This window comes from Mustelus asterias, chromosome 12 (assembly GCF_964213995.1).
Source record: "Mustelus asterias chromosome 12, sMusAst1.hap1.1, whole genome shotgun sequence".
NCBI lineage: Eukaryota > Metazoa > Chordata > Chondrichthyes > Carcharhiniformes > Triakidae > Mustelus > Mustelus asterias.
The window spans coordinates 76,466,447-76,485,621 of record NC_135812.1 but is presented as its reverse complement, the minus strand read 5'-3'; the positions used below and the strand labels follow the sequence as shown (position 1 = coordinate 76,485,621).

The window sequence follows — 19,175 nt, the reverse complement described above, 5'->3', positions numbered from 1 at the left end:
AATGGAGAGAGAAGTCTCTTCTTTCAGTCCTCATTCCGTTCTTGGTGGCGATGGGTCTTGTTTTACTATCAAATACATCAAATCCACTGGTTCTCCCGTACCTATTCTGCTAGTTACGTTCTCAAAAAACACCAGCAAATTTGTCAAGCATGATTTCCTTTCATAAATCCATGTCGACTTTACCTAATCCCAGTAATATGTTTCAAGTGTCCCATTGTCACATCCTTTATAATGAACTGTAGCATTTTCCCTACTACTGATAACCAAGGGGGTGAAAGATTATCAGGGATAGGTGGGAATATGAAGTTGAGGTTACAATCATAGCAGCCATGATCGTATTGAATGGCAGAGCAGTCTCAAGGGGCAAAGTAGTCCACTCCTGCTCCTGATTCATAACTTCGTAGGTGCAGTTTTGATCATTATATTTATAAAGTAAAAGCACTGGAGAAAGTACTAAAGGGATTTACTAGTATGATAATGGAACGGAAAAGATTACAGCTATCAACAGAGATTGAACATGCCTTTGGAGAAGGCAAGACTGAGAAGAGACATATGAACATAGGAGCAGGAAGAGGCCATTTAGCCCTTCGAGCCTGTTCCATTGCTTCCATGGCGAATCTAGTGGCCTCAGTCCCACTTTCCTGTCTGTCGCCCATAACCATTCCCTTGACTAACAAAAATGTCTAATTCTGTCTTAAATAAATTCAAAGAGCCAGTCTCCACTGGTTTCTGGAGAAAAAAAATTCCACACACCAACAACCCTTTGGAGAAAAAGTTTCTCCTAATCTCTGTCTTATATGAATGGGTTGGATAGGGTAAATAGGGAGAGAATGTTTCCACTTATGGATAATCCAAAACAAGGAGCATAATTACAAGATAGTAATAAATAATTACTAATAAATCCAATAGGGAATTAAGGAGTAATTTCTTTATATAGAGAGCGGTTAGAAAATAGAACTTGCTGCGAAAGGAAAAGGTTGAGGCAATTAGGTTCGAGTACATGAGAAAAAAGAGGATAGAAAGATATGCTGATAGACTGAGCTGAGGGAGACACAGTAAGAAGTCCCACAACACCAGGTTAAAGTCCAACAGGTCTATTTGGTAGCAAAAGCCACTAGCTTTCGGAGCGAGACACAGGGAGGGAGTTCAGATTCTGAACAGATTCTGAGGGAGACAGACAGGGAGGAGACCCTCATTGTGTTATAAATACTAGCACAGATTAGTTAGGCTGAATGGCCTATTTCTGTGCTGTATATTCTAATTCTGTGCAGTCAGCCCCGATTTCTTCCACACATTTACCGTCCTTCGCACAGAGAAGTTACTTCCAAATTCATCTAATTTATGGTTATACCCTCCTGGTGATGATGTTAAATATATCCCATTCTGAACTAACCTCCACTTAATGATCCTCATATTCTATATAATTCTATACAGTCAGTCCTGACTCCTTGCACAAAATCACCGTTCTTTGCACTGAGAAGTTAATTCCAATCTCATTTAATTTATGGCCATATGCTCCTGGTGACCATGTTAAATATATCCCATCGTGAACTAACTTCCACTTGATAATCCTCTAAAAACGATTCCCAGTAGAGGAGTTAAGGTGCTCTCAGGAGTAGCGGAGCAGTACTTACAGATGGGCAGATGATGAGGCCATAGGGACCTTCTCTTTTAGAAAATGGGAGCCTTTTCTCCTGCTCCTGACAGAACATGATCATTGGCAAAGTGAATACCAGTGTCTTGCCAGAGCCAGTGAATGCAATCCCGATCATATCCCTGCCGGCCAAACTGAAACAGAGAGGGAAATATGAGAACATCCAACACTGCAGAGCAAGGAAACTCCAGCACAATTGCAGCATTCATTATGCCAGCCAATATCATGGAAATACCCCTGCAATATGACCTTTACCAATCACAAATAACACCCTATACCGAGTATTGTTCATCAGACAGTAAACATGGATGAGCACCTCAGAGAACCAGTTACCACCATAAGCATTAAACACAAAGGCTAACAAAGTACAGAAGGCAAGGTGAGGTTTTGTTACATGCCTACCCAGTATACAAACAAGAGGGTTGGACTCGCACAGTACGCAAAGATTATGAATGAGATTATATGTTGATAGAACAATTTCTAAATGTGCAGAATTATATATCTTCAAAGACTAATTCTTGCCTTTTAATTTACATATGACGTACTAAAATGAGGCATTGCTTAATGCCCTCTGCTGCCAATATTTACATTTCCTTCCTGACGGGAGCTGCTGGAGGAAACTCAGGATCTGTCTTATTTTTCAGGACCTATCCCAAGACTGTGGGAGCATTAACAGTTAAAACATTTACCAAGAGAGCTCATTTCATCATTGAACAGGTTCCCAGTATAAGGTTCCCTCTGCTGAGGTTTACACACTTAGAAGCAAGTTAACAGCATAAATTTGAATTTCCATACCAGTATCTTCAGTCAGCCAACAACATTTGCACCAACAAATGACCAGCAATAATATCTACAGACAGCAGGGGTTTCAATGCTCCCTCTGCTGGAATCCCTTGGATCTAAATGGGTGTGCAATGTAAAATTCCAGTACTCACACGGTTGGAATTCCCTGGATCTGAATGGGCGTTGGATGCAATATCCCCTTCTTCTTCAAGCCTTTCAAAATGGCTGGAAAGAAAGTGGTGAAAATTTTACCAGGAATATATAGTTTGCACACATGAAATGTACAGTTTAGAGTCCACGTTCTCTTATGCATAGCTGTGAGCTATAGGAGCTCACCTGATGAAGGAGCAGCGCTCCGAAAGCTAGTGGCTTGTGCTACCAAATAAATCTGTTGGACTTTAACCTGGTGCTGTGAGACTTCTTACTGTGTTTACCCCAGTCCAATGCCGGCATCTCCACATCATAGCTATAGGAGAGTCTGTGCATCATTGCAAATGAAATTTGATGCAGAGATGGATGAAATTGTAAGTTTTGGTTGGAAGAACATTTTTGTTGCAATATAAACTAAAGGATAAAATTCCAAACGGCTGCAGAAACAGAGGGACCTGGGAGTATATGTGCACAAATGATTGGATGTTTTAACCTCAGGGCACAGTGAAGTTAAAAAGGCATACAGGGTTCTGTGCTTTATAAAGAAAGACGTGGAGGAAGGAAGTTATTTTGAATCTTTATAATACACTGATGCAGCCTCAACTGGAACAGTGTGTCCAATTCTGGGCACTTTAGGGATGATATAAAGGCTTTAGACAGGGTTCAGAAAAGATTGGTTTCAGTGATGATATACTTCAGTTACATGGATAGATTGGAGAAGCAGGAGATTTTCTCTTTAAAGAAGGTTAAGATGAGATTTAATAGAGGTGTCTGCGAGGGGTGTAGACAGAGTAAATTGAGAGAGAAACTGTACCCATTGTCAGAAGGATCAAGAGTCAAAAGAAAGGCAACATCACAATTTTGATAGAATTCATACGAACAGTATGATACAGGGACAGAACAGTCCCACAGACAAAGTCTTCCTTTGTGTGTTCTAACAAAAGTCAGAAGTTATCATTTAAAAGATTGTTCAAGTCGCATGTCACAGATATTCCTAAGTAAAACTATTGGAAACCAAAAGGTAGAATAAGTCAAAGGGTTTTTTAAAAAATTCATTCATGGGACATGGGCGTCGCTGGCTGGCCAGCATTTATTGCCCATCCCTAGTTGCCCTTGAGAAGGTGGTGGTGAGCTGCCTTCTTGAATTGTTGCAGTCCATGTTCTGTGGGTTGACCCACAATGCTGTTGGGGAGTGAATTCCAGGATTTTGACCCAGCGACTGCAAAGGAACGGCGATATATTTCCTGGTTAGGACGGTGAGTGGCTTGGAGAGGAACTGCCCTTGCCCTTCTGGATGGAAGTGGTCGTGGGTTTGGAAGGTGCTGCATAAGGATTTTTGGTGAATTGCTGCAGTACATCTTGTAGCTAGTACACACTGCTGTTACTGAGCATTGGTGGTGGAGGGATTGAATGTTTGTAGATGTGGTGCCAATCAAGTGGGCTGCTTTGTCCTGTATGGTGTCAAGCTTCTTGAGTGCTGTGGGAGCTGCACCCATCCAGGCAAGTGGGGAGTATTCCATCAAACTCCTGACTTGTGCCTTGTAGATGGTGGATAGGCTGTGGGGAGTCAGGAGGTGAGTTACTCACCACAGTATTCCTAGCCTCTTACCTGCTCTAGCAGCCACTGTGTTTATGTGGTGAGTCCAGTTGAGTTTCCGGTCAATGGTAACCCCAAGAATGTTGACAGTGGGGGATTCAGTGATGGTTACACCACGGAATGTCAAGGGGCGGTGGTTAGAGTGTCTCTTACTGGTGATGGTCATTGCCTGGCATTTGTGCGGCGCGAATGTTACTTGCTACTTGTCAGCCCAAGCCTGGATATTGTCCAGATCTTGTTGCATTTGAACATGGACTGTTCAGTATCTGAGGAGTTGCGAATAGTGCTGAACGTTGTGCAATCATCGGCGAACATTCCCATTTCTGACCTTATGATGGAGGATCGGCCTAATGCAGAAGAACTGATCAAAAAAAGCTAACCTTTTCAAGATTTAATTTGCAGCCTGAAAACCTCAAAACTTTTCAAACTAGAGCAGTATCATTTTTCTTTTTATTCATTCATGGAAAGAGGACATCGCTGGCTAGGCTAGCATTTATTGCCCAACCCTAATTGCACGTGAACTGAATGGCTTGTTAGGCCATTTCAGAGGGCATTTTGCTGTGAGTCTGGAGTCACATATATGCCAGACTTGTAAGGATGGCAGATTTCCTTTCCTAAAGGACATTAGTGAACCAGTTGGGTTTCTACAACAATTCATTGTCATCATTACATTTATAATCCCAGATTTTTCCAGGTTCAAATTTCATCATCTGCCAGGGCGAGATTTGAACCCGGGTCCCTAGAGAAGTCTATTTACAGCTGTATAGGGCATCGGTGAGAGCACATCTGGGGTATTGTGCACATTTTGGTGCACTTTCTCATTGTTATGATCCCTGTACCCCGTAGAGACTGATAACTTAAAAAGTGAGCTTCCAGTTAATAGCTGAAAGGATAACATGACAAGATTTTAAGTTTTAAGATGTCTAGTGTAACAAAAGATGAAAAGTACTATTCAATAAATACTATCTTTCTAAGTAATTTATACTTTGAAGCATGGGAAAAACCTAACAGAACTAAAAACTCACTATAGGTATACAATTCATTGTCCTTTAAGTAAACATTCAGTTTTCATGGAATCAGTAAAAAATGCTTAGATCCTGAAGGTCTACTTCTGTTATTTTCCTTTCCCAATGCAGTAACTTCTAGCCCAAGGACTGTCTTTCATGGTGAGAGACCCTCTCTTTAGTGCAAGCTAAACAAATCTTCCAGCTTCATATTAATTTATGGATGATATTGGAATAGTGTAGATTAGAGGGGCTTTAGATTGGTACCACTGGTCGGCGCAACATCGAGGGCCGAAGGGCCTGTACTGCGCTGTAATGTTCTATGTTCTATGTTCTAATTCCTTACTAAATTGGTCTTTTTAATCCGAGGTTGAGTTTCCACCCACATTCTAGCACGATGAACCATAAAGACTCTCAGTCTCCAGCTGCTCTCTCTCGCTCTCTCTCCTCCCTGGACCCTGGCCGAGTAACCTCCATACCCTTCCCATCTCAGAGCCCATCACCAGGGCAACATGAATCACATAGGTCTTGTATCTTGGTAGAGACGGTGAATAAACTATTCTTAAGAGTGTAATTCCCTTTCATCTTGGAACTAAATGGACAGTTTAAAGCACATCCGCTTACAACCCAACATTCTCAACACTTTTCTGGGACTTTGGAGACTCACAGTCTACCTACCTACCTACAGTCTACCAAATAGGATGGAGGGTTATAGGTAGGTCTAGAAGGTAGGGATGTGTTCGGCACAACTTGTGGGCTGAAGGGCCTGTTTGTGCTGTACTTTTTCTATGTTTCTATGTTACTGTCAGCACACAAACTGCTGCCATTATTGCCAAATGTAAACGTCTTGCAACTTCTTTCCGTAAAACAATCTGGTCCTCCACTAATCTCTAAACAGGCAGATTTCAGAGCAGGTCACATAATACCTTCCTTTCATCCTAAATTAAATACAGTTATAAAACATAACAAGTTATAAACTTCAATATTGTAATATTCCAGATACGTGTTTATGTTTTATGTTCTTATGTACATGGCCTGCATCACAAAAGTGACTGCACTACAATAGTACTTAATTTGCTGCATCTGACCGTAAGAGGTGCTCAGTCCCTGTTCCCGCCTCAGGCTTGGCCCCTATTCAATGCCCCAACTAGAGTTCACCCCCCAACCCCACTTGACCGCTGTTTGCCTGCAGCAAGGGCTTGGCCTCTTTGCCCCACCCCACCCGTGTATTCCACCCATCCACCTGCCAGGATCCAAGCCCTATGCTCCATCCCACATGTTTCAATCACTCTTACCTGCCGGAAACTTCATTTCCTTGAAATGTTTTACAGGACATGGCAAACCCTCTCCCTCCACGAGAATGTGGTATTTCCTCCGCACACGCTCATTGCGAGCTTCAGGCATGTTGCGTATATATCGGGGTGGGTGCCAACTGCAAGGAAACACCCACATTTGTGGTTACACAGTTTCAGTTGGACAGTTTAATCATCCAAACCCTTACCCCCTCACAAAAATGCACGGTTGTGTGTCTGTCTTCATGTTAGAGGATACAAAAACATCCCAGAAATAATTGTGAATCGAGGGTGAAAGGGAGGGAGGAACTTAAAACACTTACAATCATCAGGGAATGGGTACAAAGACAATTCTTAAAACCAAAAGCTGACAAGACCCTAGATCCTGATGAACTTCATCTTAGAGTCCTAAAAGAAGTGGCTGCTGAGATAGTAGATGCATCTGTTTTAATTTTCCGAAATTCCTGCGATTCTGAAAAGGCCCCATCAGACTGAAAGAGTGAATATGGCTCCTCTATTCAAGAAGAGGAAGTTAGAAAATGGGAAACAGGTTAGTTAGCTTAGCATCTGTCATTGGGAAATTACTGAAATCTATTATTAAGAAGGTTATAGTGGAATACTTAGAAAGTTTCAATGCAATCAGATAGAGTCAACACAATTTTGTGAAAGGGAAATCATGGTTAATTAATTTATTGGAATTCTTTGCAAAAGTAACAAGTAATATGGATAAAGGTGAATCTGTGGACGTAATGCACTTAAATTATCAGAAGGTATTTGATAAGGTGCCATGTTAAAGGTTACTACGCAAATTAAGAGCTCATGGTCCATGGGTAACATATTAGTATGGATACAGGATTGTTAATTAACAGGAAACAGAGAGTAGCAAAATTAACCACTTACTGGTTGACAAGATGTTATGAGTGGAGTGCCACAAAAACAGTGCTGGGAATTCAACTATTTACAAATTATATCAATGACTTGGGATAAGGGACCAATTGAATGGTTGCTAAATTTGCAAAGATAGATAGGAAAGCAAACTGTGAAGAGACCATAGGAGTCTGCAAAAGGATATAGATAGGTTAAGTGAGTGGACAAAAATCTGAAAGATGGAGTATGTGTGAAAATGTGAACTTGTCCACTTTGGCAAGAAGAATAGAAAAGCCGCATATTACGTAAATAGAGAAAGTTATAGCACTCTGAGGTGCAGAGGGATCTGAGTATCCAAGTACATGAATCACAAAACATTTGTACGCGGGTACAGCAAGTGGTTACAAAGGCAAATGGAATGTTGACATTTCTTGCAAGGGGAATGGAGTATATAAGTAGGAATGTTTTACCACGTGTGATTGGTGAGATCACATCTGCAGTACAATGCATAGCATTATTTAAGAAAGGATATAAATGCCTTCAAAGCTTCACTTGACTGATACCTGGGGGGGGGGGGGGGGGGGCAGAGTCATTGACTATTTTTTACGGCTGAGTTATATAGATTCTTAACTAACAAGGGATTCAAAGATTATCAGGGATGGGCAAGAATGTCGAGTTGAGGTGACAATCAGATCAGTCATGATCTTATTAAATGGCAGAGTGCACTCGAGGAGCTGAATGGCCTACTCCTGCTCCTAATTCGTATGTTCATATACAAATATGCAATTCAGGCAGTTTACCAGGAACAGACAGTTTGAAACATTCACAACCTATTTAAAGCTCTGAGGACAATAATGTGCTGTATAGAACAATATAACGACAAACTTTTACAGCATAAAAGGGCACCCTTGTCTGTATGGCTCTCTGTTAGAGCAAAATAAAACTTACGCACCAAATTCTCGATATATTCTCCTTTAAGTGTGATTCCAATTTTCCTTTTAGGGTTGCAGTAACAACTTAAATTTCTATAATGCCTTCAGCAAAGAAAAGCATCTCAAGGCATTTCATTAACAGATGCTGAATCAAGGGAGGAATTTTGGTGTTGTCACTCTTTATTAACTATTAGAACTATTTTCATATGTACAATAAAGGGTACAAGTTAGGAGCTGTCTCCATGCTCAGGTCTACACGCTTCACTGCTCAACCCCTGCATATTACTCCATGTGAACAGTGTCACCTGGTTATAATTTCAGTATCCTAACAACACAGGGAAAACATCTGTGTTAAAATGGTTAGAATGGATGGACTGCAGCAATTGTGTAAAGTCCTGTCCTTGGCTTGACAGCGAAGTGTTGTAATTGGGGCAGCTGAATACTGCCTGTAAAAGGGTGGAGTGGGGATACCCATTGGGATGGGGTGTAGTTGATAGGGCAAGGGCATACCCACTCAGGCATTGGCCAAACCAATGGAGTGGGAACAAACCCAAAGGGGCAGCAAGGGCTGGGGTTGTGGTCAGTTCTGCAGGGGTTGAGCAGGCTGGGGTATGGTTGGGAGAGTGGACCTGCTGAATAGGATGGTGGCTGAGGGACCAACTGGGATGGGGCGAAGCAGCAAAGGCAGTTTGTGACAATCATCCTCTGAGACATTTGATGTGGAGTCGCCGACATTGGACTGGGGTAGGCACAGTAAGTAGTCTCACAACACCAGGCTAAAGTCCAACAGGTTTATTTGGTAGCACCAAATTGTGCTACCAAATAAACCTGTTGGACTTTAACCTGATGTTGTGAGACTACTTACTGATTCATATGAGCAGCGCTTTCTGAAAATCCATGTACACATTGGCTACACCCCCATTAAATTTGTCAAACTCACTTTTTCTTTAACTAATTTTTGCTCAACTTCCTCTTCTAATGTTGACAATTAGGATTTGTCTCCACTCTTTATTTATTGGCACATTTTCCTCATAGATTATAATCACATTAATCTGATTTACACCAATTCTATTTATAATTTAAACAGACATTTGCACCGTTACTTCAACGTTTTCACCAATTTTTCAAATCTTTTACAACACAGAAAATACCAGAATAGTTAAATCAGGAAGCTGACCTGGTTTTGATTGGGTCATCATAGGTTATGCCCTTCGCCATCTCCTTCACAGACATTAGAGCTACAAAAGAAATGAAAGATTTGTTTGACCAGAACTTGCCAATGTCTCGCTTTCAGCAATATCAGCCCACAATTTGCTCTGGATAACAAGAATTCATGGAATCATAGAACCCCTACAGAGCAGAAGGAGGCCATTCGGCCCATCGAGTCTGCACCGACCACAATCCCACCAAGGCCCTTTTCCTGTAATCTCACATATTTACCCTGCTAATCCCCTGACACTAGGGTCAGTTTAGCATGGCCAATCAACCTAACCCGCACATCTTTGGACTGTGGGATGAAACCGGAGCACCCGGAGGAAACCCACGCAGACACGGGGAGAATGTGCAAACTCCACACAGACAGTGACCCAATCCAGGTGATTGCAATCAGCAGGCAGGAGTGTTCCCTTCCAGTCGGGGAACATTTCAGCAGTCACGGGCATTCAGCCTCTGATCTTCGGGTAAGATCCAAGGCGAAATTCACGACACATGACAACGCAGAATCGCTGAGCAGAAACTGATAGCCAAGTTCCGCACGCGTGGGGACGGCCTCAAACGGGATCTTGGGTTCATGTCACAATATCTGTAAACCCCACAACTTGCCTGGGCTTGCAAAATCTCACTAACTGTCCTGGCTGGAGATGATACACATCTCTTTAACCTGTGCTTGGCCCTCTCTCCACTCACATTGTCTGTACCTTTAAGACTTGATTACCTGTAAAGACTCGCATTCCAACCATTATCTTGTAAATTGAGTTTGAGTCTGTATATGCCCTGTTTGTGAACACAACTCCTCACTCATCTGAAGAAGGAGCGAGACTCCGAAAGCTTGTGCTACCAAATAAACCTGTTGGACTTTAACCTGGTGTTGTGAAACTTCTTACTGTGCTTACCCCAGTCCAACACCGGCATCTCCACATCACTGGTAGGAAGAACATGGAAAGACATTACAAAATAGGGGTGCAATTTTCAAGGAGCAAAGGGACCTGGGCATCGATGTGCATTGATCATTGAAGGTGGAGCAGTTATTAAAGCATTCAGTATCCTGGGCTTTATTAACAGTGGCATAGAGTACCAGAGCAGGTTATATTGTACTTACATAAAACACTTGTTAGACCTCAGCAGGAATATTATGTACAGTTCTGGGCATGACACTTTAGGAAGGATGTGAACACATTGGAGGAGGTGCAGAAGAGGTTTACAAGAACGGTTCCAGGAATGAGAAACTTCAGATATGAGGAAGTTAGGACCATTTTCCTTGAAGAGGAGAAAACGAAGAGGAGATTTGATGGAGGTGTTCAAAATCATGAGGGGGATGGACGAAGTAAACAGGGAGAAATTGTTCCTCCTTGTAAAAGAATCGAGAAATAGAGCGCACAGATTTAAAGTAAAAACTGAATAAACTCAGCAGATCCGGCAACATCTGTGGAGAGGATCCGAGTTAACGTTTGGGATCTAAATGATCCTCCTGCAGAAATTTATGTGATTCACACCAGAGAAAATGAACACCCCCCCGAGGTCTCCATTCTTCTAACTGATGATCTGTGAGTCACATGCAATTTGGCCTCACTGCATTTGAGCATTGCTTTTTCAAACCAGAAAACCTGGGCACCACGTGAGCTTTGACGGACCCCAAAGATATTCAGATTTCTATTTTTGTTGAAACAAAGTGGTATGGAGGTTAGGGTTTGAATAGAGAGATATGGAGGGTAAGGTGGGAGTAGAGGGGGCAGGCTGGGAATGGATATTTAGAATGGAAGAAGGGTGGTGTGTATTATAAACCCCAGCACAAACCTGCGATGCCGTGGATTCAATGCAATATTCTCAGTCCAATAGTTACAACAGTTAAACTGACCTCTGCCTTCAGCAACACTTTCCAGAATTTTCTCCTCTTCTTTCAGACGTTTCTCTTTAGCAGATTCTTTACGTGCTGCAAAACACAAACCAAAGTGTGAGCGACCCAGTGACAAATCCAGATTCAAAGGCAGGGAACATGATAATAAACACTGAATTGAACAGCCAGCCTGAGCTCCAGATCAAAGCCCCCACTCCGCCACAGCAATTGTCAGAGTGTCCTATATTACATAGACAATTTCAAATTACCTGTACCTCACATCGAGGCTCAATGTCCTATGGTGAGTGTTGGTCTGAATATCACACATCCCAAACTGTTTCAGACTTCCCAATATCCCAGTGTCAGGCTGCCCAATATTCCACACTGAGTGTTGAATTGTTGAGTACTGGTTTGAGTGGCCTACATCCCACAGTGACTGTCAGACCGCTCCATATTCCACACTGATTGTCAGACTGTTGCATATCCCACACTGAACATCAGATTGGTCCATGTCCCACACTGAACATCAGACTGCCTTATATTCCACATGGAGTGGATAATTACACAGTTCTGCATCACAGTTTGTCAAAGGACTACTGCGACTGGACAGTCCTCAATGTTGAGTCACTTACTGAAACAGCATTAGCCCCTCCCTCCAACAGAATAGCCAGTTCCCCAACTCTGCCTGACATGGTTACTGGGACAGAAATGCTGCACCTTCTGCCTTCTCCTTCAGCTGCTGGTGTTGGTCTAGCAGGCTGATATTGGACCGTGGCCCCAGTGGGCCATCTCCATCATCCTCTCTGAGGTCAATGTCACTGTCCTGATCATCGTCCAAGGCAACTTTCCTGCGTATCCGCACCAGCTTCTCCATCTGGCCACACAAAGAAAAACAATCAGTTTCCAAGCAGCAGCAAAGGCTCGGGGTTAAACAATCACACAAACTTCTTGTTATTGAGGTTGTCTTCCCCAAAAGCTTTTTGCACCATTCATTTCAGGTCTATACATTATTAGGCCCTCACCACGGCCTTCAAAACCCAGTCTGAAAAAAAAACTCATTGATCAATAGGCATTGAGAGTCCCAGCACTGGCTCTTTAAGAAACAAAAGTCTCGCTCCATACACTGCACACTCTGAACCAAACCCAAGAACACAACAAAGTAAGAAATAGCAGCATGAGTAGAGATCATATGGTCCCTGCAGCTTTGAATGTATTCAACAACTGAACATCCAAAACCTTCTGGAGTAGAGAATTCCAAAGGTTCACACTCCTTTGAGGGAAGACATTTCTCCTCATCTCAATCCTAAATGATTGTTCTCCTTATCCTGACACTGTGCCCTCATTTTCCAGATTCCCTGGCCAGGGGGAAACAACCTCCGTGTTTACCCGGTCGAGCCCCTTCATAATATTGTATGTTTCAATGAGATCACCTCTCATTCTTTTAGACTGCAGACCATATAGGCCCAATTTACTCAGCATCTTTTGTTGAAACGTGACAAGGTATATTGAGAAAATGGTTAAGATGACATACAGGATTGTGGGGCTTTTATAAATAGAGGCAGAGAATTCAAAAGCAAGGAGTAATGATGAACCTTTATAGTACACTGTTTCGGCCTCAACTGGAGTATTGTGTCCAGTTCTGAGTCCCACATTTCAGGAAGATTGTGAAGGCTTCAGAGAGGATGTAAAAAAGATTCACGAGAATGGTTCCAGGGTGAGGAACTTCAGTCACGTGGATGCACTGGAGAAGCTGAGGCTTTTGTCCCTCGAGAGGGTTGAGAGGAGATTTAACAGAGGTGTTCAAAACCACAAGGGGTTGAGGCAGAGTAGTGAGAGCAAACCTGTTCCCATTGATATGGGGTCAAAATCCAGAGAGCACAGATTCAAAATGGCGGCAAAGAATCAAAGTCAACATGAGAAAATACTTTTTTTATGCACGAGACCAGGTGGCACAGTGGTTAACACTGCTGCCTCACAGCACCAGGGATCCGGGTTCAATTCCGGCCTTGGGTGACTGTCTGTGGAGTGTGCACATTCTCCCCGTGCCTGCATGGGTTTCCTCCGGGTGCTCCGGTTTCCTCCCACAGTCCAAAGATGTGCGGGTTAGGTTGATAGACCATGCTAAATTGTCCCTTAATGTCAGGGGACTAGCAGAGATTACTGGATAGGGCCTGGGTGGGATTGTGGCCGGTGCAGACTCATAGAAACAGAAACATAGAAACCCTACAGTGCAGAAGGAGGCCATTCGGCCCATCGAGTCTGCACCGACCACAATCCCACCCAGGCCCTACCCCCACATATTTTACCCGCTAATCCCTCTAACCTACGCATCCCAGGACTCTAAGGGACAATTTTTAACCTGGCCAATCAACCTAACCCGCACATCTTTGGACTGTGGGAGGAAACCGGAGCGCCCGGAGGAAACCCACGCAGACACGAGGAGAATGTGCAAACTCCACACAGACAGTGACCCGAGCCGGGAATCGAACCGGGACCCTGGAGCTGTGAAGCAGCAGTGCTAACCACTGTGCTACCGTGCCGCCCTATTGGGCCAAATGGCCTCCTTCTCATAGAAATCATAGAAACCCTACAGTGTAGAAGGAGGCCATTCGGCCCATCGAGTCTGCACCGACCACAATCCCACCCAGGCCCTACCCCCACATATTTACCCACTAATCCCTCTAACCTATGCATCTCAGGACTCTAAGGGGCAATTTTTTTTAACCTGGCCAATCAACCTAACCCGCACATCTTTGGACCTTGGGAGGAAACCGGAGCACCCGGAGGAAACCCACGCAGACACGAGGAGAATGTGCAAACTCCACACAGACAGTGACCCGAGCCGGGAATCGAACCCGGGACCCTGGAGCTGTGAAGCAGCAGTGCTAACCACTGTGCTACCGTGCCGCCCAACCCCCACATATTTTACCCGCTAATCCCTCTAACCTACGCATCCCAGGACTCTAAGGGACAATTTTTAACCTGGCCAATCAACCTAACCCGCACATCTTTGGACTGTGGGAGGAAACTGGAGCGCCCGGAGGAAACCCACGCAGACATGAGGAGAATGTGCAAACTCCACACAGACAGTGACCCGTGATGGGTCTGCTCTGTGATTCTATGAAATGAGTGGTTTAGACCTGGAAGTGTGATGGAGGCAGATTCAATCATAGCTTTTAGAAGAGAATTGAATTATTTGAAGAGGAAAAATTGGCAGGGCTAGAGGGAAAGGCTAGGAGCGTGAAACCAACTGAATTCCTCTTGCGGAGAGCTGGCATGGACGCAATGGGCTACTTCTGTCCTTAACTATTCTGCGATCTCTCTTGCTGTCTCTGCTGGAAGTTTCCAGAGTGTTGCAACATGCCCTTAAATCTGTTTGGCTATTTCTTATTCTCAGCCACATGACACTGAAAATGGTAACAAGGTTAGAATAAACTGAGATTGACTACCACTTCACCAGAATGATTAAGATCAAATCAAAATGCTCCAATTTCAATAGAAACTTGCTATCTCCTCACTACCACCAAAAAAATGCACTCACCTGATGAAGGAGCGGCACTTCGAAAGCTCATGCTACCAAATAAACCTGTTGGAATTTAACCTGGTGTTGTGAGACTACTTACTGTACCAAAAAAAGTATCAGAGCAACCAGAACCACGTGACAGTAGCAGAGTCAAACTTAGTGAAAACATTCTGCTCAAACTCAACAAACACAAATTCAGTCAACACTCACCAGCTGTTGCTTCCTCTCTTTAACAGGAACATATGGAATGTATTCCTCCTCTTCCTCCTCATCATCTGAGCGTGTTCGCTGTAATACAAGGTAGCACTTTATTGTATGTAGCACACAGTTACTACTGCACCAGGGAATGGCACCAATGAAATCTCGTGAAGGGTGGGATAAATCTATTACTTCTTTCCAGCTGAGTTGTGAGGGACATTCAACACAATGGCCATCTCAACTTGGACTGTACATGGTGACGGTTTTGGAGCTGAATAACATCAGGATGCAGCACTGTCAGAGGCACTTAAGAGACCTCACTTGTGCTTCCAGCAATCTGAAGAGTAAGCTCAAAGGACCAGGATTCAACCATTCAGCTCCTCAAGTCTGTTCCACCACTCCATTAGAACATTATGATCAACTCAATTTACCGGCTCCCTCTCCATATCCCTTCATACCTTTCCTGACAAAAAAGTGACCAACATCAATTTTGAAAACTCCAACTGCACCTACAAAGACTTTTCCACAGTACAATAGCCTTTGGGTAAAAAAGTGTGTCCGCATTCCTCTTGAATAGCCTATTCTAATTTTAAGGTTATGCCACTTTGTTCTGCACTGCCCGCCTCCCCCCTCCCCGCAACTACCAGATGAAATAGTTTTTCTCCATCTAGCGGTTCTGCCTCAGTGGCCTGGGAGTTTGTGGTGAGAATCAAAGACAATAGAGCATCAGTCTTCCTCTTATTTAGTTGGAAGAAATTTCTGCTCAGCCACGTTAGATGTCAGTCATGAGCCTGACAAATCAGAAGCTATGGAGGGGGGTCAAGAAAGGGAGTGATGAGGTACCACTGGGTGTTGTCAATGTACATATGGAACCTGATATATTTTTGAATGATATTGCTAAGGGGAAGAACATTGATGAGAAAAGGGACTCTTGAACCTCACTGCTCCTCACTTCACACAAACAAAATATCTGCAGTCTCTTTGCTCCAAAGTGTCACAAAAACTTTTGAGATTGGTGGTCAAGGAAATATTTCAAGGCTGAGACTAATAGCATATTGACAGATAAAGAGAAGATTATGGGACCAAGGATTTCCTTGAAATGTGATGGAAGGATCAGTTATGACCTCATTGAATACCAATGATGCAATGGGCTGACTGGCCTCCTTCTGTTCTAGATCCACAGCAAGTTCCCACAAACAATATATAACATTTGTCATTTGCTTTCCATAGGTAACATTGAACTAAATTATATATATGTATTAAATGTCAGTTGTCATTCAGCGAAGAGTAATCTTGCTACTGAATAAGAAAGCCACTGATCCAGGTCCTGTTCTACAGTTTGGAATACAATATATAGACTGAAACTCTAGGTGAATACCAAGGAAGCACCGCACAGTCAGAGGGTCAGTACTGAGCGAGTGCCGCACAGTCAGAGGGTCGGTACTGAGCGAGTGCCGCACAGTCAGAGGGTCAGTACCGAGCGAGTGCCGCACAGTCAGAGGGTCAGTACCGAGCGAGTGCCGCACAGTCAGAGGGTCAGTACCGAGCGAGTGCCGCACAGTCAGAGGGTCAGTACCGAGCGAGTGCCGCACAGTCAGAGGGTCAGTACCGAGCGAGTGCCGCACAGTCAGAGGGTCAGTACTGAGCGAGTGCTGCACTGTCAGAGGGTCAGTACTGAGCGAGTGCCGCACAGTCAGAGGGTCAGTACCGAGCGAGTGCCGCACAGTCAGAGGGTCAGTACCGAGCGAGTGCTGCACTGTCAGAGGGTCAGTACCGAGCGAGTGCCACACAGTCAGAGGGTCAGTACCGAGCGAGTCCCGCACAGTCAGAGGGTCAGTACCGAGCGAGTGCCGCACAGTCAGAGGGTCAGTACTGAGGGATTGCCGCACTATCCAACGTGGCTGTCCAACAAAAACAGAAAATGCTGGAAAATTTCAGCAGGTCTGACAGCATCTGTGGGGAGTGAATAGAGCCAATGTTTCAAGTCTAGATGACCCTTCCTCAGAGCTGCTGGGTCTATTCTCTCCCCACAGATGCTGTCAGACCTGCTGAAATTTTCCAGCATTCAGTCTTTTTGTTTCAGATTCCAGGATCTGCAGTATTTTGCTTTTAAACTAAGGCTCTCTGTCCCCTCACCGTCACAGTTTGTGTCGAGCAGGAAAGTTCTCGCTCGTGTTCTCGCCAATATTTGCCCCTCAACAAACATTATAGATGACAGGTTATATTGTTGTTTGTGGGATTTTTGCCTGCACTAAGTGTCGCGTTTCCTTCATTTCAGAAACACTTCACTGGCTGTGAAGCGCTTGGAGAGACCCTGAGGTGGTGAAAGGCGCAATGGAAATGTAGTCTCTCTCCGGGGCCCGGGGTCCGGAGCCGCTCTCGGGTTTTTACCTTCGCGGTTCCGCACTCCCTCTCTCCACTCTGAGGCTCCATTATTGTCGGGCACAGTACTTCCGGTCCGTCCGCCTGCCTACTCCGGGCGGCAGCGCTTCCGGCCCGTCCGTCTGCCTACTCCGGGCGCCTTTTCCAGTTCGATCAATGATTCCGGGTGGTTGTTTCCTGGAGAAAGGCCTGGGCCCCGGGTAAGGACGCAGGCCTGGACTTTGACCCAGGACAACAGGCGGCAGGATCGAGTTGTGAGCGCCCAGGAACCAGAAATGGCTCAGCATTTGGGGTTATAGGGAATACATTTCAAAAGTGTCAGATGGGAAGAATGAATTGTGGAATGAGAAGGAAATAATTTTCCTTTGATTGAAAATAATCCGAGCAAAGTCACAAGTTACATCCAATTTGATCAAGATAAACTACTTCTTCTCATCCTGCTCGACCTTTCTTTGACATGTTTGACCACATCATCCTCCTCCAACTCCTTTCCACTGTCGTCCAGTTAGGTGGACTGCCTGACCATATTCTCATCTACTCTTACACAGAGAATCTCTTGCAATGGCTTTTCTTTCCACCCCGACACTGTAACCTCTGGTGTCCCAGGACCCAAGGACCCCCATCTCTGGGACTCCAGTGGTCTTTCCTTGCCCCTTCCTGATCCTCATCTAAATTCTGCCCTTAAGTAACATGCAAAAACACAGTATAATACCACTTCTCTGCCCACTGAAGTGGTGGAGGCTACCTCGTTGAATATGTTTAAATCACGGATAGATGGATTCCTGATCGGTAAGGGAATTAGGGGTTATAGGGATCAGGCAGGTAAGTGGAACTGATCCATTTCAGGTCAGCCATGATCTTATTGAATGGCGGGGCAGGCTCGAGGGGCTAGATGGCTTACTCCTGCTCCTATTTCTTATGTTCTTAAAAGCAAAACACTGCGGATGCCAGATTCTAAAGCAAAAACAGACAATCTCAGCAGGTCTGACAACATAAGTGGAGAGAGAATAGAGCAAATGTTTCGAGTCTGGCTGACCCTTCATCAGAGCTGAAGAAAATCGGATGATATATTGTTAGAGTGGAGGGGTTGATAAAGATGTCATAGACAACAAGACAAAGGGAATGTAAGTGGTAGTGATGATGGCTAAGAAGAGTGCTGATTGGAACCCATTAAGAGATCAGAATGTGTAAATGGCAGAGCAAAGGTAAGCAGAGTGTCTCAGGTTGTCCTTTGAGAAACATCCGATAATCTGGGCTCCATTCACACTGAATCTACATGTTTAGAGCATGATGCATCACTTTACCATAACTATAGATAATCTATCTCAACAGGTTTCAACTAGGCAGTAATACAATAGGAGCTGCATTTAGAGGGACATTCAATTTCTTGGTATTGGCAGGGTGTCCCCTAAACAGGCAAACATTTTCAGCAGTGGAAAATAGAAACCAGGGCTTTTTAGATCAGCATCCCACTTGGAGTGACCAGATTTTGTAGGAGGTTATTTATTCCAAGCTCCAGCATTAGCCGTGACTTTGACAATGTGTTCCTTGAGTTCAAAATTTGCTCCAGTATCACACAACAGTGAACAGAGCTGAAACAATGATTTCCTGTTTGAATTCTCTGATCTTAAGGTGGAAAGTACACATTTGTGTTTGATCCAATTGATTTCAGTTGATGAGAGATACGTACAGAATTACATAGGATTTTTTTTTCTTTATTTCATGAGGATGTGGGTGTCGT

At 44.0% G+C, this 19,175-nt stretch overlaps 1 protein-coding gene across 1 annotated transcript in view; it reads right to left on the bottom strand.

The window, feature by feature from the left end:
* The window catches only part of ddx41 (DEAD (Asp-Glu-Ala-Asp) box polypeptide 41), a 43,950-nt gene extending 25,953 nt beyond the window's left edge, over positions 1–17,997 (bottom strand). Inside the window, exons 1-8 of the mRNA XM_078225457.1 lie at positions 17,444–17,997; positions 15,065–15,142; positions 12,049–12,205; positions 11,353–11,427; positions 9,457–9,517; positions 6,484–6,620; positions 2,590–2,662; positions 1,635–1,788 (exon numbers count right to left, since the gene is read on the bottom strand). Coding sequence (XP_078081583.1) covers positions 1,635–1,788; positions 2,590–2,662; positions 6,484–6,620; positions 9,457–9,517; positions 11,353–11,427; positions 12,049–12,205; positions 15,065–15,142; positions 17,444–17,485 — 777 coding nt within the window. The 5' untranslated portion in view covers positions 17,486–17,997. The remainder of the gene's footprint in view (positions 1–1,634; positions 1,789–2,589; positions 2,663–6,483; positions 6,621–9,456; positions 9,518–11,352; positions 11,428–12,048; positions 12,206–15,064; positions 15,143–17,443) is intronic.
* Positions 17,998–19,175: the final 1,178 nt, after the last annotated feature.